This window comes from Spermophilus citellus (genome assembly GCF_964194105.1).
Source record: "Spermophilus citellus genome assembly, chromosome: 4".
Classification (NCBI taxonomy): Eukaryota; Metazoa; Chordata; class Mammalia; order Rodentia; family Sciuridae; genus Spermophilus; species Spermophilus citellus.
This window is the reverse complement of record NC_138185.1, coordinates 170,249,722-170,274,480: the sequence shown is the minus strand read 5'-3', so window position 1 is coordinate 170,274,480 and position 24,759 is coordinate 170,249,722. Positions and strand designations below refer to the sequence as shown.

Here is a 24,759-nt window from a genome sequence, read left to right as displayed (position 1 = left end):
TTACACACACACACACACACACACACACACACACACACACACACAGATACCCCACAGTGTTTGAATTATTGTGGTTTTCTGGTGAGCCTTGAAGTCAGGCAGTACAACTTGGTTCATTTTTTTTCCTACATAGGTCTACCTAGAGTTGAGTCATAGTTTTCCACATAAAATCTAGAATAAACATTTTACTTTCTACAAAAACAAACCAAAAAACATGATGTATGTTTAGGGTTACATTGAATCTATAAATCAATTTGGATAGAATAAATATCAAAACAATATTGACTCTTCCAATCCATGAGCATGTGATATTTCTCCATTAATTTGAGTCTTATTTTACTTTACTTAGGAATAATTTTTATTTCTGAGTAAATATTCCTCAGAAAACATATATTTTATTAAATTTATTCACATGTGGGATCATTAGAAAAAAAAATTTACATTTAAATTTCAAATACTTGTAGATATCACAGTTGGCCCTGTAGATTCATGGATTTAATTACCCATCACTGGAAAATATTTGGAAAAAAATTGCAGCTGTTTTGAATATGTACAGACTTTGTTTTGGTCATTATTACACAAATAGCATAGTATAGTAGCTATTTACATTGTGTTCAGCAGTATAAAAATCTAGAGATTATTTTGAACATAAAGGAAGATGTGCATAGGTTATATAAAGGACTTGAGCGTCTGCAGATTTTGGTACCTATAGGAACCTTAGAACCATTCCCTTTCAGATATGGAGAAACAATAGAATTTAGAAATATGACTATTTTTTCATACTGATTTCATACTACATCATTGCTAAATTAAATAGATTTTCCTATAAATTCCTTAATTTTTTCTACCAAAACAACCATATGATCTGTAAATAGTGTTTTACTCCTCTTTACCAATGCATCTGAAACATTTTTCTTCTGTTTTTGCAGAATAAAGACCTCCAGAATAACCTCTGTGACTGGTGAGACTGAACACTTTTGTCTTACTCCTAATCCTAGAAGGAAAGTATTCAATCAGCATATTATCCACTGTGAAGAGCATTCCATATGGACTTCAAATAATGTATAGTTTATAATGTTGAGTACAGTAAATCAATATAATTTGCTTCATAGTAGTTAATATCTTCTAAAGCTTCTGTGATTTTTGTCTATATAATTCTTCCAATTATTGATAGATAGGTATTAAAATGTTCAACTAAAATTAAGAAAGTCTATTACTCCTGGTAGTTCTTTTTACATAAATTTTGAAGCTCTATTACTAGGTGTATACATATTTAGAACCATTATGTCTTCTTTGTAAATTCTTGTCTTATTATTAAATGTGGCTCTCAATATCATGAAGTCTACTTTTTCTGATAATCAGATAGTGATAGCCACTTTTTTATCTGTTTGTTTGCATGTTATGTACTCCCTCATCCTTTTCCTTTCAGTCTTTTTGTATTTGAAGTGTATTTCTGGTGAACAGCAGGAGGTATCTTATAGATAGCTTACTTTTAAAAAAAATCAAGTCCTACATTTTCTGACTGCTAACTGGAATGTTAAGGTTCATTTACATTTAACATAATCTGTAACAAAGCTAAATCAGAGTCTACCATTTTGCTTTTTGTTTTCTTGGTCCTTTCAGCATTTTGTTTGTGTCTTGCTTTTTTCCTGTGGTATTTTGAATTGGTATTTTGAATAAATTCAATTACATTTAAGTTGCTTTGATGAACCGCTTTAAAAGAAATGTCTAAGAAGTTTTTGTGTAGCTTAAACCAGGCAATTTTAATATATCCCTTCTATTTAGAGTCAATATTGTACCTCTTAATATATCATACTTCACACCTCTCTAAGGTCCTCATTCACTTCTCACTTGCCACTTCACAAATGTTAACAGCACAATTCAAATTAATCTCGTTACTTGAGCTATTGTCATCAGACTTGAATTCTAAATATGTATGAACTCTAACTAATATGTTAAAAAACCATTTTTCTTTAAGGGACAGATATTAAAGATTTTAGGCTTGAATCAAAGGATTGCTTTGCTTCAACTCTCCTGGGCTGCTGTGCTACATAGGCCCTATATAAATAGTGTGGAAATCTTGTTCCAACTAACCTTTATTCATAAACACAGTTGACAGACCTCAGGCTGTGAGCACTGTTTATGCAAATGTTATTAGGGAAATCACAAGAAAAAAGAAATATCTTTCTTTATCTTTTCCCATTTATTTACTCTATCTTGTCTGCATTTGTTTTTATATATCCATGTTTTCTTTGACAACATTTGCCTTCACTATACAATTATCATTTGTCAATGTATTTTAATGGTACAGTTTTATGAACTACCAATTCTTTAGCTTTAATTTTTCATGAAAATATATTTATGTGACTCTAATTTTTCAAGTATATTTTCACTGGATACAGAATTACTGGATTATAAAATTGATGGTCTTTTCAAAAGATATTTAAAAATTTAATGATGTTTTTCCTTTGCCTTCTGTCTTGCATTATTCTTAATGAGAAGATAATTGTTATGCATAACATCGGAATATCATTGTTATTCTGGTTGCTTTCAGGGTTTGATCTTCTCTTTGGTCTTTCCTGTAATAAAATTTATATATACCTTCATCTGATTTTCTTTGTACTTTTCTTGTTTTCTGTACCATGATATGCTTAGGGGTTCAAGTGTTTCATAAATTTGGAGAAATTTTCTGCCTTTTTAAAATACATTTCTTTAAATATTTTGAAGATAGTACTTCATTATCTTCTTGTATATCAAGTTGTCAGAAGTCTGATGTGAATATAATTCCTTATCTCTATAGAAACTTTATGAAATTCTTTTTGTCATTGGTCTTCTTAAATCTCATTAAAAATCATTAAAGCACAAAACGTTTTTTTCTTCCTAATGTATTGTTGCTACCATGTGAGCCCTTTCACAAAGGTCTAGCTCTTTTTATTTTTTTTTTCAAGTTAAAAAATTTATTTTGTCTTCATTTCATTTTATTTCCCTATTTGATCTCCTCCTTCTGGGAATCCTATTCAGCAGATATGTATCCTGCCGCTTTCATCTTCCATGTCCCTTCAAGTCACTTCCTCTTTATGGTCTCTGCTGGGAGGTTTCCCCAGCCAGATCTTCCACACTCCTGGGCTACATTTATTCTGTAAATTTCATCTAGCAAATTAATTATTAATTTCAACAATTATATTTTTAAGCTTATTATCACTAAATGGTTTGTCTTCATTGCTGTTTTTCCTGTGTCATATTTTTTGTATCTTCCTTGCTTTCCTCGAGGATGAATGTTATGTATTTAAAAATATTATTCTGTTTCTTATTCCTCCTATCCAATTTGAAATAGATAATTCCATTCACCTTCTTTCTCTCATAATATTTTGTTCTGAATTTGGTGTCTTAATCCTAGGAGAACTCCATCTGTCTTGGCTGGCACTGCCTGCAAGAGTGAGGATGGCCTAGGCTCTTGCTTACATTCCTCCAGGGAAAGGGAAAGGGTGCTTCAGAATGTGAGGTATTGGTTGCAGTATCAGTTTCATCATTCTTTATCTTCTTATACCTCTGAAGCTAAGTTCTTATCCAGTAGCTACAAGGGGTGGTGGGGAGATACACTCATGGACTAGAACAGGGTGGGCAAGCATGCGCCACAGTAGTATGGGCAGGAGGTATGCAAGCCTGGATGTGTAACCATACTTTCCCAAACCCTTATTAGCATAAATATGGACCAAATGCGTTGACCCTAGTGCTATATAAATCTCTGGCACACTCAAGTATCAACCCCTGTTGGGTCCTCTCTTGCCCTACAAGAGCTCTATCTCTTTATTTTCCCCATAAGAATAAATTCTACTCTTCTGCACTCACTCTTCAATTGTCTATGGATTTCATTCTTCAAGTTTGGGAGATAAGAAGCCAGAAAGAAGAAATTGGCAGTGAGCTTCTGGCTCTTTGACAATGCTGGAGGGCATAGCCCATCATGAAGAGATACAATCCCTGTCAATCAATGGTACTAGAATGAAAGGGCTTTGCCAGCTTAGCCCCTCAGATCAGATGTCAGCAAGCATCTCTCTCCTTGATTAGCTGTTAATACCTTACCACAGGCTTTCTCAGTTCCAGAGGACTGTAATTTAGGCAGACTCCAACTACCAGTAGAAGTAGAAAAACTTTGGTTTCCCCTATGCCCTTCAAAAGTTTTCTCCATCCAGTATTCAAAATTTCTAATACCCCAGCTTCAGTTACTGCTGTTATCCTAGGGTAGCATTTCTCTCAGGAATGGTCAGCTTGAAAGAGTATGTGTTGGGATAGGGGAAGAGGAAGAGAAGGAACTCCAGGAGCCAACCACCTTGCCTGCCCTTATTGTGGCACACTGTGTTCTCTAGCCAGGCTCTATTCTCTCTCAATTTCCCTGACTAATATTTCAAGTTAGAGTAGATCCTTCCTGCTCCATGTTAGAGATATACAATCACTTACCCAGAGTAACATACAGAAGGAAAAAAATTCACGTTTAATACAAAGTCCTCTCTCAGACTACCCCTAGAATAGCTTATTTTGTTCTTTTGTATCAGTCTAATAATCTCATCACACTTCTCTCTCCCAATCAGAGCTCAAGTGTGTATTGAGTACCGACTATTTCTCTGAGATCAGTCATCCCCTAGCCAATCTCCAACATTTTTCGGTAGTATTTTTTTGTGTTGTGTTACTGAAATAGAAGGAAACTTCTCTATGGGTAAATATGGAAATCCTTTTTTCTTACCTTTCTATAATCATAATGTTTTTCATTTAAGTCATTTCACATTGATTAGCTTAACTGATACTCTTAAAATTATGTGAATCTTGTGAAGCAGACTTCTCATTTCCAATTCTATAGCTAAATTAACCAAGGTCACAAATTAAATGGCTTGTATAAGGCTGAACTGTTAGAAGCCATCTATAGCTTTCACCTAAGGGACAACTATCCTTAGGCAATGACCAAGGGATAAAAACCACAAACACAATAAATTATCCAGAAGAGTTCCATCAGAACCAAGATAATTCACTTCTACGCTCCATGTTTTAATATGATTCTATGATTTCTGATATGACATTTCTCTTACAACTGCTATAGGCTATGATAGTTTACTCAGGTTTCCATAAGAAAATATAATATACTAGGTGGCTTAAACAACAGAAATTTATTTTGTCACATTTTGCAGGTTGGTTGGTTTTGGTGAGGGCTCTCTTATTGACTTGCAGGCAGCCACTTCCCCACTGTGTTGTCACATGTTTGAGAAGAGTGAGAAATCAAGTGTCTCTTCTTATTTAGGCACTAATCCTATCAACCCAGGGGCCTACCCTCATGACCTCATTTAACCCTGATTGCCTTCCAAAGGGCCCCTCTCCAAATATCAACACATAGGGAATAAGGGCTTCAACATATGAATTTGGTTGGGGATGCAAGTCAATACATAGAAGAGGCCATCCCAATTTTTCTGTCTTGTGTTTTATTTCTGGATGCACCTGGATTTTTAACTCTATTTCTTCCTGAGTCATCCTAAGCCAATTTTATCCTGAATCCAATCATCAGTTTTGTTATCTTCCCTCTGCCTTTGGCCATATTACCAAATTTTATATTTAACTCTTTTAAATCTACTTCAATTTTGCTAATCTGAGTTAATTTGCATATTTACCATATTCTTTAACTCTTACAAAAGAACTTACACCTAAACTCTCTCTGGTTTACTACTTCCCATTGAAATGTTATTCAGAAATTAGCATATCAGATGAATCAATGATTTTCTTAATTTGTCAATATTTTAAACCATCTGAAGTTAATACAATATAAATGTTTCAACTCTACATTAGATTAATTTTTGATATTGTAATGCTTTGCTTTTAAAAGAGTACAGTAATAGATCTTGATAACCACATTGCTTTGAATTTTTCACTGGAGAAGTTACATAATTTTATAACAAAGAAAATGAGTGACACAGGGAATTTAAAAAAGCCATCAAATTGCTGTGACAATATTACAAAATTAAATTGGGGTTTTCATTTATGTGTGTTATATTGATTACTCATGAGATGCTTACTGGAAAGAAAATAAAATTTGTCTAAAATATCATATAAACTTAAATATATAATAAAAGTATATGTTTTAGTTTAGTACATTTTTCTAAGTGATATGCCTCACTTCTTTGATTAATACTTAGATTTTTATCACTACTTTTTATAATTCTGTATAGGTTCACCTATGTTTCATCTGTCTTACTTATCCAAAAATTTATTTAGCACCACTCATAAAATAATCACTGAGTTGTGTCAAAAAGATCTTGAATTATTTTAATCTTGGTTTTCTGAGGCTTGGTTAACCTACCAAGGGAGGGCAATCCCATCTGTTCTGCAAATGTATCAGGGTTTGTTAAAATGAGAAGGATATATGTGGAATCACATTATACAGTATAGATTGTTATACATTAAGATTTATTAGGAATTATTATGCATTTTCTACTTGAGTGTATTTTCTATTGTACAACCACAAGGAACCTAATTATTTTAATACTCTATATTTGGAAGTGATTTCTTCCCCATTCCCTCTGGATAAGAGCATACTCCAGCCAACAGGTTGACTAGTCTTGTAAGACTTAGAACAGAGAATCTAGCTAAGTCACTATTGGATTTCTGACACACAGAACTACAAGATGATAAATTTTGTTGTTTTAAGAGGTTAAATTCATATTAATTTATTATGCGAAATTAGTAAGCAATATTGTATCCTCCATTTCATTGTGGTTATCAATAAAATCTTTTAAGAGTCCATGATTAAATTTCTTTTCTTATCTTTCAAAATTATTCTGACTCTAAATGTTCATAGCTCCTGAAAAGGAAGTTTAAATATCAGTAGTGATACAATGGTTACAGAGATAAAACCATAGATCCAGGAATTTCCTTGATGATCTCAATTTGTCTTCATTGCAATGTTTTCAATTAAAATGAACTAAAAATATAGATGAGATAAAGTCTGATTTAATCTTTTTATAATAAAATCTATACCCATTGTTATTTCAGATAAAACAATATGCCTAAATTATGTCTGAAATTATTGGGAAGCATTCCCCAAAAAAAGCATGAATATTATTTTACTCTGCCTGCATTGTGGAAGTAATGGTTAGAATTTCAGTAGCCATTAGGGCTATGAGATGGAAGAGCCCTAATGCCTGCAGATTTTGTGGAACAGAGTCATTATAGTAGTCTCAGAAATGATTCATTGGCATCTTAATCTGAGTGAAATAATTTTGTCATATTTAAATTATGATTACTTGGAACTTATTGATACTTTCAGATGCTCTGCAAATATTGACATATAATTAATTTGTGAATCATAAAATAATGTTACCACAATCTGCATCCAGTCACCTGACTAAAGAGCAACATAACTCTGATAAAATCATACACAAAGGTCACCATAACCCTAGAAGAGGAATACCCAAAGGACCATATTTCAGAGTAAAATACCTTGTGTACAAAGGCACAGAGTTTAAAGATATGTAATGATTTGGTAGAGAGCAGCAAACCTAATTTGCATTGAGTTTGGTTTAACTAGTAAAACGGAGTGAGAGCTGAAGAGTTATGTTTTCAGTAGGCTATTAAAGAATGGATTGAAGACATTGAAAAATTTGCATATCATCCTATTGGCCTGCTGAGCATGACTGTTTCTGACTTAAGTGTAAGATAGGTTGTCCAGAAACATCCCCAAAATATAGAAAGTAGACTAAAAGAGAATGAGGTTGCAAGTTCAAAAATCAGATACAAATTTATATCTCAGAAGACCGTATAGAAGACCTAAAAAGAGCAATAGAAATAAAAATGAAATAATAATTGCAATATATTTTGCAAATAAAAACTGGCGATGTTTTTAAAAGAGTGTATATTGTCCTATTACTGGTTTCCAATATTGTACTTCACATCTAGTAGGTACCTATAAATAGTGTTAGTTTTATACTTAATATAATTTGTGGTTTATACAGTAAAATATTATTAGAATACATATTTACTGTTGGAAAGGACATCATTATTTAATATTTTAATTTAAATTTAATTGAACTCTATGCATGTACTATCTGGAAGTTAGAAGGGCACTTCACTTTTACTTTCTGGGCTATATAGGAAACTTTGATTGCAATTTTATTTGTACTTATTTTCTTTGACATATAATCTAGTATAATAAAAAGCAATGCTAATATTGTCACTGGATAGTTTCTAAATTTTATTTAAGTTAACTCATCAAAAACCATAAAAGAAAAATTCTTTTTAACATCATGCATTTTTTTGTCTAACTTGTTTATCCAATGACACATAAAAATTCTAACAGAAACATTATCAGAAGCAGCAGGTTAAAAGGAAGAAATATAGAGAAAGAATGGTTAGTGGAAGCATAATTGGAATAATTTAGAACTGACTTCTCACTTGCTAAATATTTAAGAATATTGATTAGAACAATTCAAGACATAATTACTTTATGAATCAATGTGGTATTTTGTTACAAATATCCTAGTTCTTTATGTTGAAAAAAAGAATAAAAGTTTATCTTCATCTCAATTTCTGATAATGTCAATAGAATCTGTTCACAGATCCTCTCTCATTTGGTTTTATAGATAATCAATTTCTGGAAATTTTTTGTCTGCACTGTTGTTTCAATTCCGTGGCATTGCTGTGGGTCTTTGCTAATGGATAGCTTAAACCAACCCAGCACTGATGGAGGTGGTCAGTGAAACCTCCCAGGTCATTTTCCCTCACTGGCTTTCCCTCCTGCATCTATAAGCTTGTTCCAATTAGGTCTTCAGGAACCATGAGCAACCATGGCCTACATCTATGCTGAGTTGTGAAAAGTTGTGCCACCAGGGCTCAGCACTCTAGCCTGCTTAGGTTGACAGAGGGGCAGATACTCGGTAAAGCAGTTCTATTCATCTTGCAGCATTTTAAAGGGAGGAGTCCTTTGAAATAGTGAGTTGCAATATCTACTAGTCATCTAAGACTGACATAAGAAATTACCACAAACTGGGTGGCATAAGATATTATTCACTCACAGATCTAGAAGCTAGAAGTCTGAAGCCAGGGTCTTACTAGGCTAGACTTGTTACAGAGGCTCCAGAGTGGAATAACTTGCTGCCTCTTCTAGCCTGAGGTGGTTGCAGGGGTTCTTTGAGCTACAGCTGCACCATTTCATTCATGATCACATTGCCTACTTCACCCTCCAGCTCCATCTGCTCCTCTCTTCTAAGGATACAGTTTACAGCATCAGAGCCCACAGACGACCCACGAGATGCTTCTCCTCTTAAAATCCTTACCTTAGTCACATTGGGCCATGTAATATGATATTCATAGATTCCAGGGATTAGGACACGGGCATATGTTTTGGGGGTCCTCAGCTCACTACAAAATACATGATTTGTTTCCAACTTGAACTACTCTTTCACCCTCACCACATTTCATTTAATTTTTTTTCAGACAGTTTTCTTTCATTCAATCAGTAAATCTTTTTTCCAGCCTTCATCCATTTAGTTGCTTCAGACTGCTGAGTTTTGTTTTGCTGTATTTTTTTCTGGATCAAGCTATGTATTACCATATTCCATAGAATGATACTCAACCATGCCAAATAAGAATAAACTTAGGTCTTTGAGAGCATTTAAGATTTTTTTTTTCAAAAGGTGAATATTTGGCTATTTTGAACATGTCATAAAGTGAGTTCATGCTGCAGTTGAAATGTGCTGTAATGGTAAAAATCTATCTATTAAAATACAAATGTTTATTTGTATGATACATAAGCACATTTGGATAAGTTTGAAAGTTCATAGGTTAATTCCAATAAATTAATATATCACATTACTCTTTAGAATTTGTAAAGATTTCCACAGAGGAATAGGGGAATGGTCTCTGGGTTCCTACCATAACAAACAAAGCTTACTTAAACTGTACAAAATTGTTATAATATTATCATATAAAATGCAAAACCCAATATTTTGTAGAATTGTAGAAAATATTCTCTAAAAACTAGGCTGGTTATTTGCTTCTACTTTCATATTACCCAAATATCTTACCCTACCATCTTATTTTGCTTACCAGGGAAATATTTTCACATGCCCTCTAATGCCTCAGTAAGCACAATCCCACTTTCTCACCCCCTACTCTGACACATCACACACACATGATAAATAAGATAAAAATGGGAATAAATGTTTCAGCTTTCCTGGAAACTAAAATAAGCATAGATGTTAGTGCCTTATAGTTCAGTTCTGTACATTCTGGGGTGCACTGAGATCAAGTCAGTATAAAACATATATGGCAAGTGAAGAAATGATCTTGATAATTAATTATAAAAATAAACTTAATTTTTCTTCATGAATTTAGTTTTTAAGAAGTACAGAAATTATCTTTAAAGATCTATTTTGTGGATAAAGAATCTTTGAATATTTTCTATTCTCTAATAACTGTTAGTTTCAAAGAGTATTGAATTGTGGAAATTCATAAGGAATACTACTTCTGATATAGTTTGGTAGAGGAAATAAATAGTCTTTCAAAGTTCCTTCTAGATACTCCGAAAACCAGATCCTAAGAAAACATCTCTTCCAATATATATTTTTCTGGATTATATTATATTTGGGATTCAATTGCCTCCTTTTCTCTTTTTTAAAACAATATTTCATTTATGTGGACACCTTGAAACGATAAAGTTGGCCTAAAGATTGAAAAGTGCACACTGGAAATAAGTTAATGCATGAGTCTCCTTCTCTTTACATGAGGCAATGCAGAATGTATTTATTCCATTCTGTAGTTATCAAATCTACTTGTGGCGTCTTATAGATTGTGAATGGGACAATGAAGCTTAGTGTTTCTTCTGGTCTCAAATTGTCTTCTAGTTAAAAATTAGAATTTGAATTACATAATATAGAATAAATAAAAATCTTGAAGAAGAGCATGGACATAAACCTTCTAGCCAAAAGGTGGGATACAATGTAATTATAGAGAATTATGAATTGCTTAAAGCCAAAAAGTTGAAGAAAAGAATGTAATTAATTTTAAGGAGTATATATGTTTTTTAGAGAATTCATGAATGAAAGCAAGATGATGATCCTTTTGTGAAAAAATAACTGTCTTTTAAAAATTCTTATTGGTATGGAAAATAATGCATAAAAAAAGATTGAAAGTAAAGGAGGCATTTAAAATACCCACTGAGTAATAAACTACATTCTTTTTCCCTTGTAAATATTTCTAAATTGGAAGTTTGATCATCAGATGAACAGCAGTGTCCTAGGATCTTTTGGTTTTGCATTAGTAGTCTACTTTAAGAATCAAAATAGGAAAACCTTGGAGTGAAATAAACCTTAATGAAAAGCTTTGTGAAACCGAGAGGTGGCAAGATTCAGCTCAAAATATAGTCATGCTCTTTGGTAAGTCAGGCACTTTACCTCTCTAATATTTCATTTCAGGAGGCAAAACTGGCTCAAAGCAAATTTTATTCAGAGAGTTCTCTCATAAGTAATAACAAAGAATTCATATGATTAGTGAACATTTTTTTTATGTCTGGAATATTTTAAACATTTTAATGTCCAGTTTCTTTTTTTCCTGATACACACTATTGTAACTAATGTTACCTAGGACAAAATAACAATGAAAATGAGTATTTCTTTTAATATATACTCAAATCCTGCCTCAAAAATAACATTCACTTTAGTATATAGCTTATGAAAATAATTTTTTTAAAGTATGGAAGACAATACAGAGGAAATACTCAGAAGATAATGACATCAAAATTATCTGCACTTCTTCCTAATTTATTGTATACTAGACACACCTTATTATTTTCCCTTTTTTCTACCATATTTGTGAAAATTTGGTAAGTGAAGGATAAAATGGAGAGTCATTCTATGTTGAAAGATAATAAATAATAAATAAGAAACAAAACAAAATGATCCTGCTATTAAGAAAATCAGAGCAGATTTCTGTTTACATTTTGCAATCTGATCTAAATAATGCTAGTTACAAAATTTGCCAGTTTATTACTAATATACTAAAAGTAATCAATCTCATTACTCACTTCATCTGAATTACAATAAATTTCTATACAATTTTATTGGCACAGGTACAATTTTAACTACTATGATATACTTGCCTTGAAAATAAACTAACAGAAGCTCTAACTAAAGAAATACACTTTTCCTGGTAAAACTGCTCATTATGAAATGTTTTCATTCTTACAATGATATGGACCTAAGATCTCTTGTTCTAAGAATACAAAAAATATAAAAAAGCCAAACCTTTAGAATCCTACCTGTAACAAGAAAGCTGCATCTCCCGGCTCCAGCTTCATTTATGATGCTACAGTTATAAACCCCATAGTTTTCATTGGAAAGACTCTTCACTGGGTATTCTGTGTATTCCTGAGAGTCGAACTGACCCGTCCGTAATAACTTATTGCCCAAGCGCCACTCATAGGTCAGCACCCGGATTGGATAGGCTCTCAGTACCCTGCAGCTCATGGTCACACTTCGGTCCTGTCCTTGCCGGATTTCCAGAAATGCTGGTTCCACAGCAGGGGGATCTATAGAAAAGATATATTAAAATAGATGAATGAGTCTTGCAATAAGCCATTCATATTGGCTATTCTTATTATGATAATCTATTCTTAAGAATACAGTCTGCAAAGAAGGAGGATAAGAGGTGGGTGGAGAACATATTTAGGCCCAGGAATTTTGGCTATGGCTGGGAAATGTGATTTGCTGAGTGTGGGCAGTAAATAAGCCTCATTGCTTTACAAAAGCATTTGCAGGTGAAACAAGCAGAGTTATTTATTTTTTTCTTTCTGTTTTCCAGAAAAAAAAATTGTCATGACTATTTATACTACCAGCCACCAAATGTTGTTCTTGATATGAAATACAGAATAAAGCTGGGGCTTCAAACTAATATAAGCATTTGTGAATTCTAATTATTCCTCTGTGAGGAACAGTCCATGGGCTTCTGGATACTCATTATTTAATAAAGTAGGCAACACAATTATATACATTTATTTTCTAAATTATTTGTTATGATATTATTTATAAGTCATAATATTCATATGTAAATTTTAAGCAAACTTTGCAAATCATACCACAGGTGGAGGTGGTTTTCAACCCATTGCAATGGCTCATTTAGCTGGTGTAGTTGTGATTTGTTTTTTCAAGTAATTAAAATTTGCTATATTAGGTACCTAACCTTGTTTTTTTTTTTGATGCTAAGATTTCCAATATTTAAATTGCATCCATTTAAAGTATATAAAATACCCTTCTTTTATTATTTAAAATGTAATAGTCCTTGTCTTAAAAGTCTCAATTGTCATAATAAATTAAATTTCTTTCCTGAGCTGTAATAATGATATTCACTCATTCTATCAATCTCTCTACAACCACTAAGGGGTACGTTTCACAACATAATTTCCTCTTTTTTTTTTTTTTTTTTTAGTACCAGACATTAAATTCAGGGGCATTCCACCACTGAATCACATCCCCAGCCCTATTTTGTATTTTATTTAGAGACAGAGTCTCACTGAGTTGCTTGGCGCCTCACTTTTGCTGAGGCTGGCTTTGAAATTGTGGTCCTCCTGCCTCAGTCTCCCCAGTCCCTGGGATTACAGGGATGTACCACCATGCTCAGCTCAAAATTCCCTCCTTAATTAGATGTACATGCCTCCCCTGTGAGTTATGTTGTATAAAATCTGTACAACTGTATTCAATGGGCCTTATTTCAAAATTCTAAAAGGTTTTAAGACTACAACACTATGCGTGCCTAATATAAAATTCTTTACATGTTATTTCATCCGTGTTTTTTATTTGTTTTAAGTAATATTGGCATCACTTCTCATTTTCAATCTTGGACTTATCTTTCTTACTACTTTCAGTAGATGACTTTAAGATACCTTATTCATTTCAATATTATCTATTCTCTCAATTTTTTTCTTTAAGCCTTTTTTCAAAAAGTGCTAAGAATTTTTCAAAAAATGTGCAAGGAAAAACAAAAACAAACAAAAATATCCTGCCTTCCCATACTTCACGACAACACAGAAGGAGACTTTTTAAAAACGTACATAATTGAATTATGAAAATAATTCCAGGTTGAAAGTAATGAAGAAGTGAATGATATCGTGAGGACTGACTAAGCAAGGAATTTTAAGAAAGGGGATATTCAAGCTGTGTCTTCCAGATACACAGGGCGTAGTCAGATAGGTACTCAGTAAGAGAGGGCCTTCCTGATAGAGCAGTAGGTGCTTGAGGAGGTAGGGGGAAGGGAGAGAATTTCAGAAAAATGCAAGTGGAGTAGTATAGTAGATGCACAAAAGACCATGAGGTATTGGAAAGAAATAAACAAGGAGAGGCAGAGAGTCTATTTAAGAATCTTGAGTGTCATGCTATGGAGTTTTGAGTTTTATCCTGTTTGTATTGGCAAAACTAAAATAAAAATCAATAAAAGATATACACGATAAAATCATTATTATTGATGTTTGTGTTAGCTTTTCATCACTATAATCAAAATACCTGACATAAACCATTTTAGAAGAAAAGATTTAGTTTTGCTCACAGTTTCACAGTATTCAGTCCATGATTGGCAGACTTGAAGGCAAAAATATCATGGTGGAAGGGCATGGCAGAGGATAAAGAGGACAGAGGGTAATGGTGAAGGGGAGAGAGAGGGAGAAAGGGAAGGGGGAGAGAGACAGAGAGAGAGGGAGTGGGTGTGGGGGAAAGAGGGAGAGAGAAAGAGAAGGGGAGGAAAGGGACAGATATAGTCCAAGGCCATATCCCCAATGACCTATTTCCCCAGCTACATGCCACCTGACTTTGGTTTCTTCACCCAGTAGTTTATTCAAATTATTAATCCATCAAATTAATTTACTGATGGGATTACATCATTTATAATGTGATTATTCACCTCTGAACACAACTGATTTACAGAACACACCATCTTTTGAGGGGACCTTCCAGATTTTAACCATATTATCGTTGTTACTGTTATTACTATTTTAGGAAAAATGCGGTAATAGGTAGGAAGAAACCACAGAGGGAAGAGAAGTTACACAGAAAATACCACCATTGGTGAAAGCCTAAACTAAGGTGAAGTCAGTGGGAAAATAAATGATACCTTAGGCAAGGAGGTAGACAATGCTGTCAGCATATAATGCTTTCCAACAAAGAGTGGGGAAAGGACAGGCAATTTGGGGTATGGTGAACATCTTGACTCTGTACATATGAGCCACACAGTAGGAAAACCCAGTAAGCAAAGAGTTGCTTCATTTTTAAACATTCAGGTCATATTTGATTGTCTTTTTGCTTTTGATTTTTTTTTATTTAACTGAATTTGGTCAGAAAGAAAAAGTACATGTGTTTTCAAACCTCCAAATTTGTTGACATTTGCTATAGGTCAATATATACTAGATTTTTCCCCCCAGTATGATTACAAAAAAGAAACAGCATCAGTTTTGGAATGTGACTAGGATTTGGGGGGTCAAATCTGATAAGCAAGTTATCTAGATACTCTACATAGGTGTTCATTTTTGCCTACTGATTCTAGTTGGGTTAACATAGACAAAAGTGTTAAAATCTTCTAAAAGGTATTAGTTATTTTAAAATTTCTTCTTGTAGTTCCATCTCTTTGCTGCTTTATCTATTTCTAGGTTGTGCTATTAAGGACATGCAAATTAAAAATTGCATGAAATGAAGACTTCATCACTATAAACTAATCTTTATTCTTTATTTTTTTTAAAGTCTATTTTGCCAAATGTTAGTACAGTTACCTAGGCATTTATTTAATTAGTATTTTCATATTATATTCTTCCATGTTTCATTATTATACCCTCAGTATCCTTATATATTACAGGCATCTCTTTTGAACAGCACGTGCTTGTGTTATTATTTCAAGAGAGTCTGACAATCATTTTATTTTTACCCATAGCACTTAGCATTTACACTTACATTTACTATAATAGTGGACATATCTGGATACAAATGTAACTTCTTATTTTTTGCTTTCTATTTTTTCTGATTTTAATTTTTCATTGCTTTCTTTTAGATCGATGGATTAGATTATTATCCCTACCTTTTTGTTACTACTATTTGATTATTTATATACTTTTTCTATTATGTTGATTGTTCTAAAAATTGCAAAATACATATACAGGTTTTCTAAAAAACTCCAGTTGATATTCTTACCACGTTTATGGACAAAACAATCTGAGGATACTTTGTCCCTTTGACTCTCATCCTGACATAAGTTAAGGGGTCAAGGATGTTGATTCTCTACTGCTTTTTAAAATTCCTATTATACATTATCATTTTCTACCTGAAATGTTTAAATTTATCTAGTCATATACTAGCTTATTTGCTTTTCATTTCTTCTTTCATTATCGACATTCCATCTGTGGTCACTTTCCTTTTTTCTGAAGTAATCATTTAGAATCTCTATCATATCTTTAGTGAACTCTCAATCTTGATTTCTAAAATATATATTTTAATTGTATTATTAAAATATTTCCCCAGGCATATAGTGTCATAGGTCAGCAATTACTTTCTTTAAGCACATCAATAATATAATCTATTTTCAGTTGGCCTTATTTCTGTGGAGGGGTCAGCCCAAATTCTTACATTATGAAGTGAAAATATTTTTCTCTTCAAGTAACCTTCAAAATATCTTTGCCATTGGTATTCCACAGCTTCCATACAATAATTTTAGGCACAATTTTCTTTTTATTTATAGGTTTGAGATGTACTGGGCTTCTTAAATTTATTTATTTAAATTGGTGTCTTTCTTTGAAGAAACTGTAGAAAATTCTCATCATTAGCTCTTCAAACAACTAGTCTACTTGCTGCCTTCTTTAAAACCTTACTTGATCCTTTTTATCTTCCATACTTTTTAACCTCTCTTCCAAGTTTTTCATTTTTTTATTTGCCCTGTACTAAATTATTAATAAATTCTTCTGCACAGATTTTTTTTTTTTTTTTACTGGGGTTTGAACCAAAGGACACTTTACAACTGAACTATATCCTTAGTCCTTTATATATTTTTTTGTTCTGAGACAGGGTCTCACTAACTTGCTGAGGTTGGCTTCTGACTTTTGTTTCTCATGCCTCAGCCTTTTAAGTTGTTGGAATGAAAGGTATACACCAGCAAGTCCAGCAGTTCATTAATTCTTTCTGCAACTCTGTTTAATCTGCTTAACGCATTCATTGTGTTTTTAATTCCAATACCATAGATTTAACTTATAAATTTTCTGCATAGTTCTTTTGTGTACCTGCTATACCTCTTTTCTACAGAGAATGAATGTCCTCATTCCCAAAAATATAGTCAAGCTTAACTTTTATATCATTAAACAAAGTAATTGTTTTGTTTTATACAATGTGATAATGACAAGTGAAGTTTGAGAATGTTTTCCTGCTGGTTTTCTCTCAAAGTTCATTGCTTCTGTGAGTTCTTGGTTAATTTTTACTCTTTGTTGTTGATTGTCCTTCAACTTTGATGCTGAAAATGAATGTTTCTTCTTCATCCAATGAAGATTTGCATCCATAGGCAACTATTAGTGTTGCTGCCTAGGATCACGATAATCTAAATTCCTGGCTCGAGGCTTTTTTATACATTCATATGACATGAATTTGAGTTAAAAATGCACACAAGTGCCAGTTAGTAACCATAATTTCAAGTATTAATTTCCATATCATTGTCAACTTCCTTACATCAAACTTGCAAGTTCGTTTTACTCCCTTGAGAGTGGAAATGTGTAGACTGTGTTTACTTCAGCTTTAATCTTGTCATGTAGATGCCAACTTTGAATTCCAGCTGCTTGGGAAAAGGGATTACCAGTAGGACCCTCCCACAGTCAATACCCTAGGGTTGGATTTGTGCCCACAGATGTCATAAAAATAGAACCTAAAAATTTCCAGGTCTGCAAAATTGAATTGAAGATTCATTAGGGTCAAAGTAGCATCACTGTACTGTTTTCACTTAAATTTAACAAGTTTTTTTTAAAAAGCATTATAACGATTTTAATAATATTTACAAAAATTTTTCCCAGCATTCTCATTTGTTTCTCCTGGAAAGACTTTGTAGACTGTCTTATTTTTTATATGCTCAGAAACACATCTTAGGCAAGTAGAAATATGGATCATAAGAAAAGGCTTACTGCAAGTAAGAGTTTTACTGAGAGCATAAAACCAAATATCAAATTTGGATATGCTATTGAATATAATCGCTTATACAGTTACAATAAAATAAAAGCTACTAATGGAGAATAAATATAAATAATCAGAGAGAAATGGGGATCCAGAAATGCATGTTATAAAAATTAAAGAAGCTATGTGTTTCAAAGAATATGCAGTGATCTAAAATATCAGATTTAGCAAGAAACAAATTAAAAACTAGTATATCTAACATGTACATTTTTGACAAGCTGGATACCAAAACTAACTGCATTGAAAGCATTTTCTGTGAAGCATATATAATATTGCTATGTAAGTTTGAGGCATATGAGGATGGACACTAGAGATAAGTAATAACTGTTATTCAAGAACACTACAATTAGAAAACAATTATTTCTATTGATTCTATCTTTCAAAAACATGAAAAGATCAGGTATTTCTCTCCTTCTCTACTACTTCTACCACTGTCTATCACATAGACTACTATGGATATTCTGCAATACCCTACTGTTTTTCTTGTTACTGTTTTTGTTTTCCTTTTGAGATAGGGTCTCTCTGTGTTGGCTAGGCTGGCTTGGAACTCCTCAGCTTCTGCCATCCTCCTGCCTCACCATTTGACTAGCTGGAATGACAGGTGTGTGCCATCACACATAGCTCCTGCAACAGCCTTCTAAAAGGCCAACATGTTCCTCTTTAGCCTCTTCTTAATCTTAGAGTAGGTGTTATGGTTTAGGAATTAGATGTTTCTGTAAAACTCACGTGTGAGACAATGCAAGAACATTCAGAAGTGAAATGATTGAACTGTAAGAGCCTTAACCCAATCAGTGGATTAGTTTTCTGACAGGAATGGAGTTAAACCAGCGGGGCTGTGGCTGGATGAGGTGGGCATTGGACCTGTGCCCTTGTGTTATGTATTTTGTATCTGGCCAGTGGAATCTTGCTCTCTGCTCCTTGAACATCATGTGAGCCTCTTCTCTTCACCATGATGTTCTACCCTGAGCAATGGAGCCAGCTGTCTATGGACTAAGATCTCTGAAACCATAAACCTTCAAATAAACTTTTCCTCCTCTAAAATTGTTCTAGTCAAGTCTTTTAGTCACCCAGTGAAAAAGCTAACTAAAATAGTAGGCAGATGGCCTTTTGAAAGAGAAATCTTATAATATTTTCTTTCTCAAAACACTCTATTGACTCACCCTTGCTTGTTAATCAGGTGTAGAAGGACTTATAAATTCTGGCTCTTATTCTCAACCATCATCATGTTGATCATTATGTTCCAGACGCATGGGTTTTCTTCCTGTGCTACAAAACAAGCCCTTTCAACAGGACTCTAGATTCTTTATTCTGCCTGAGGTGTTCTTTCCTTTGCTCTTTCAATGGTTGGCTCATTCTCGTTTCTTTGATTTTACCTCTTCAGCAAGCCCATCTCTAATGAAGAGTTAATAAACTATCTCCCTTACATTTAAATGTTAAAAATCACTGTACGTATTCCTGAATATAATTTCCAGTTGTTCCTGTCTTGTTTTTGTAATCTCCTCTATGAAACAACTAAATATCTTCATTCATTGCTTCAGCCCAGAAACCCATCAGGGTATCTGGTATTATAGTTGATGCAAACCATTATTGATTGAGTAAATTATGCATTAATGATATAAAGGAATAAAGATATCCAGAATATCTCCAAAGTTGCTCCTATAGTGAAGTGAGGTATATGTCCACTTCATTAAATCTGGATGGGGTCTGTAAATTCATTAAACCATAATATGAAAGAATTGAGCCTGTACCAATTTCTGAGCCCAGAACATAAGAGACTGTTAGTTCCACTTCTTAGCTTTTGAAACACCCACTCAAGAAAGCCTGACCCATGTTCATAAACACAACTATTCTATTGTCGAGACCATAAGAAGTAGACCTGATATTAGATAGAGAAGAAAAGAGCAGGGATAAACTTAGCCTTCCAGCTGTCCCCACTATCATTCCAGATGTGTGAAACCATTTTGGTCTTTCAAACCAGACTAGTCACCCACTAAATTCCACCAAATGATCCAGCTAATATCAAGGTTACTTGAAGAAAAGAGCATCCCAGGCAAACTTTTCAAATGCTTGACTGACTAGATATCAGAGAATCAGACTTTTTAAAAAATGTGTTTTTAAGCTTCTAGAATTGGAATATTTTGTTTTATACACCAATAACTAATTGAAACATATATCTTTTATACATCAAAAAATCAGTAGTTTGATATTATGGGTGGAGATCCAGTATAGTGAGGTAAAAGGACAAGGTGACAAGACATTGAGAAGCACAGCCAAGCAGGTTCTGGAAAGAAAAGAATTCAGAAGGAAACTAATGGGGTGAGTCATAAACTCAGATTTCACAGACTGAATCACTGGGAAAATTCGAAAACTGGAAAAGCAATCACATTTAAAATCTGGTAGTCTGGAAGCCAGAAAGTTTCGATCAATTAACAGGATTTTGTTGGAATTTTATATTTCAGAGGCAGGAAATTTTGAGTGACTACAAGAGGAAAGGTATAGCCATTGGAATGAAATGCTAAGGTGGATAGTAATAATGGATTAGTAATAATGGAGTTAAATGCAGATAACTTAAGTGAATCCCATTTTCTCTTAAGTTATATTTGTATTTGTAGCAAAACTAAAAGTGTTTGTAACTGCTTATGTTTCTTCTGAATTTTTTAAGTGGCAGCATAATTAGTTTTACAGGGATATATCCTTAAAATATATGTTTACTTTTTCAATGGATGATAATCTGTGAGAATTCTTTGAATGTATTTGACCTATCAGATTATTTCAAATAATGATTTTTCAGACACTATCTACTGAATGTGTCATTTGTCTACACTTAGAAGACAGCCTATTCAATTATTAATGGCCATATGGATGTCCAATAACATTGAGTTAAAATTCTTCAAATATAGTGTGTTTGCAAAACGACTAATAGAGTCTGAGTTGGAAAGCATGCCTAAATTAAAGTAATCATTTATTCTATGTAAAAGGCTGTCCAAACTACTTGGATTTCGAGATTTTGCTAACCTCAAAAGGCTAGAGGATGTGAAACGGAGTGCACTCATTAGAGTCCAATCAAGTCTGTGGAAAATTTCTCCTGATGTAGGGTTCACTTTTAGCGTGCTGGCTATTAATGAGCTCAACATTTCATTCTTTGAAATACCTAGTGAGAAGAACCGGCCTTTGCAGTCATGATTAAATGTATAACGTGAACACTTTGGATTATGATGAAAGAAAGCTCCAGATACTAAAAGAAGTTAGAGTTCACTGTTCTCACAGAATCCATTTTTTTTCACATTGTATAAATTATTCAGTATACTTTATTATGAAATATTTTATATTAAGAAAATTAAATAAATAAAAATATTATCCAAAAAGCCACTTCAACATAAAATGCTTAAGAGTAGGATTACTTAAATAAATAGGTGTTAGGATTTTAGTCAATTAAATGATTCTTAAAATATACTTTATGGAATTTATTCATTTTTATTAAAAATTTCTATTTCAAAAGTCAGTTTTTCACTATGCATAACCTGAAGAATAATGATTCAAATTGAATTGCATTTGTTGATAATAAATGTTTACTGAATGCAAGGCATTTGTGAAGACATTCACATAGATCATCTCTTTTAAGTGTTTAAGAGGTTAAACAAAGTCACACATCTAAAACTTTGCAAAGTAAAGTTGAAACAAGGCAATGTGATTCCAGAATGTACTCTTAATAATAATTTATGCTTTACTATGTACAGCATAGGCTATATAAATTTTTTTTAAATTATACTTGTCTATTTAAAAAACACCCCCCAAAACAACTTATGCTTTACTATGTTTCATAATTTAGCCATTTCCCTCAAAAAGGGCTTTCAAAATCTTTAAATATTTAAAGTAGTCAATTAAAATAGAGTTTGGACTATTCACAGTACCATTTAGAATTCAACAATTTGTGTAAGTAAAAAAAAATAGAAATCATGCTTTGAGGGAAGCAAAAAATAATTGTAAAAAAACTTCGAGGTTAAAGAAAAAATATTGTTAATGGATTTCTAACCACATTCAAATTATAGTTTATGTAGCAAAGTACTCCCTGTGAATGCATTTATGTATTACCCATGTTTAAATGTATATGGACATGTAGAATATTAGGTGTCTGGAGGTAGAAATGTGAACTTTTAAAGTTATTAAGGACTTCAGTTAGAATAAAGCCATTAAGTAACAAGTGCTCAAAATTAATTCTAAACTTAACATTTTCTTTTCTTATATGTTCAAGATATCTGGCAAATGTTCTGAATGGGGTCAGGGGTTCTTCTAATGTTTGAATACATATACAGATGTCTAATTTATTTGGAAAGAATAATTCATAAAACAGTAAATTATTGGGAAAAATATGTCAGTGTTTTTTCTTAATAGGTGGATCAGAGACCAGTTCATGTGTTCTTTTGGCATTGCATATCAATAAGCTTTTGCCCTTCTTTCTTGAAAACAATTGCCCATTTCAGATAAGACCCAGAATCATAAGCAAAATAATATAGTTTTGATTTAAAATATAATAAAAAATACCTAAACAAGAAAAACCTTAAAAAAGTAATATTAATTAGTTTTAAATCTTTAAGCATCTGTAAGAAGACATACATTAAACATGCATTGGGGGTTGGGGCTGTAGCTCAGTGGCAGAGCTCTTGCCTAGCATGTGTGAAGCACAGGGTTTGATCCTCAGCACCAAACAAATAAAGGCATTCTGTCCATTCACAACTACAAAAAAAATTAAAAATTTTTAAAAATGATACTTGTTTATTAAAAACAAACAAACAAAAAAACATGCATTGAACTGTCTTCAGTCCCGTCACTGAAGAGTTAAAAATGAAAACTGCCCACCTATATGGAGGATACCAGTTTAAGTACAGTCCTAATTACTTACCCAGTAGAAGGGACAACACTAAGCCTGCCCTTATTAGAGTCCTTTCTTCTTAAGTTTTTTTTTTTTTTTTTTTGGTACTGTACTTGGGATTGCACCCAGGGTGTTTTACCACTGAGACACATCCCCATCACTTGTTATGTTTTGTTTTGAGATGGGGTTTTGATAAATTGCATAGGGCCTGACTAAGTCCCTGAGGCTGGCTTTGAAATCACAATCCTCCTGACTCAACCTCCCTAGTTGCTAGGATTAAAGGTATGTGCCACAGGCTTCTCAAGTAATTTCTTCTCAAAAGACCACCCCCAGACACTTGTCATCTGCTGTTTTCTGGGTTTAAAGGGACAAGGAATACTGTGTTCTTAATATTAAATAAATCCAATATTTACAAGAGAAAATCCAGGAGTTAAGAGTATTAAGTCAATAGCTTAAATTATTTCATTATCCAACAAAAATAGTATGCACTTAATATATGACAATTTATCTTTTCATGAGCACATACAGGAACCGTGAGGGAGGTACAACCCAAAAGGACATGGAAAATCTACCCTCCTCCCCCATACCTTGTCTAATGCATCTCTTCCATTTGTCTGTCACTAAATTTAATTTTTTTTCTTTCTTTCTTCATTTTTGGTATCAGGGATTGAACGCAGGGGCACTAGACCACTGAGCCACAGTCCTAGTCCTATTTTGTCTTTTATTTAGAGAAAGGGTCTCATTGAATTGCTTAGTGCCTTGCTGTTGCTAAGGCGGGCTTTGAATTTGAGATGCTCTGGCCTAAGCCTCCCGAGCTGCTGGGATTACAGGCATGTGCCACCATGCTTGGCAAATTTCATTCATTATAATAAACCAATACACTTAATGAAATGTTTTTTTTAGGTGTTCTAGAAATTATCAATACAAAGTTAGGGATGGTCCTGAGGACCTTTAATTTTTCGCTAATAAATTACCTTTGAATTTATCACTAAAATTTTACAGTGGCAAGCTGAGATGTTGACTGCCATCTAAAGCAAGGGTAATTTTGTGACTGAAACCTTTAGCTTGTGAAATCTGTGTTGATTCCAGGTAGTTAATGTGAGAATTAAAATGGATTTTTAAATAAATCCAGTTAGAGAATCAAATAATTGATGTACAGAACACCATCTATTTGGTGTCTGAAAGAAGACAATCCCTAATGAAGTTTTAAATTAATCCCAATTTATTCTGTATAGAACATATGAAAAAGGAATATTTGGAAAAATATATTGAGAAGTTTGTAGGATCTGGTTGAATGGATATAGAAGAAAAAGTTGAGACAGGAAGGTTTTAGGGTTTATTTCATAAACTTTCATTAATGTGTTAGCATATTTCACATACTTATTACTTTACTTAGTCCTTCCTACAACTTTAAAATATTACCATTATTTCCTTTTATTCATTTATGTTTACAAATAAAAGAAACTAAATATGAGATGTTAAATTCTCAAGCATCCCATATGTATTCCATGTGACAGATGTTAATTCCACATTTAGACCACATGATTTCAAAATCCATAGCTACACAACCCATAGAAAATAACTGGGAGAAAAACCACATGACCTAGGGGTTGGTGCTGGCTTTTATCTAAAACAGCAAAGGCAAGATCCATGAAACAACTGAAAATTTGTACTTATTAA

The 24,759-nt window shown here is 33.0% G+C and overlaps 1 protein-coding gene across 2 annotated transcripts in view; it reads right to left on the bottom strand.

The window, feature by feature from the left end:
- Nucleotides 1-24,759, bottom strand: part of MDGA2 (MAM domain containing glycosylphosphatidylinositol anchor 2) — a gene marked incomplete at both ends in the record, with an annotated part of 775,899 nt that overhangs the window by 106,595 nt on the left and 644,545 nt on the right. For both annotated transcript variants that reach the window (XM_081292268.1, XM_081292269.1), the window contains one exon: nucleotides 12,290-12,559. In XM_081292268.1, coding sequence (XP_081148394.1) covers nucleotides 12,290-12,559 — 270 coding nt within the window. The remainder of the gene's footprint in view (nucleotides 1-12,289; nucleotides 12,560-24,759) is intronic.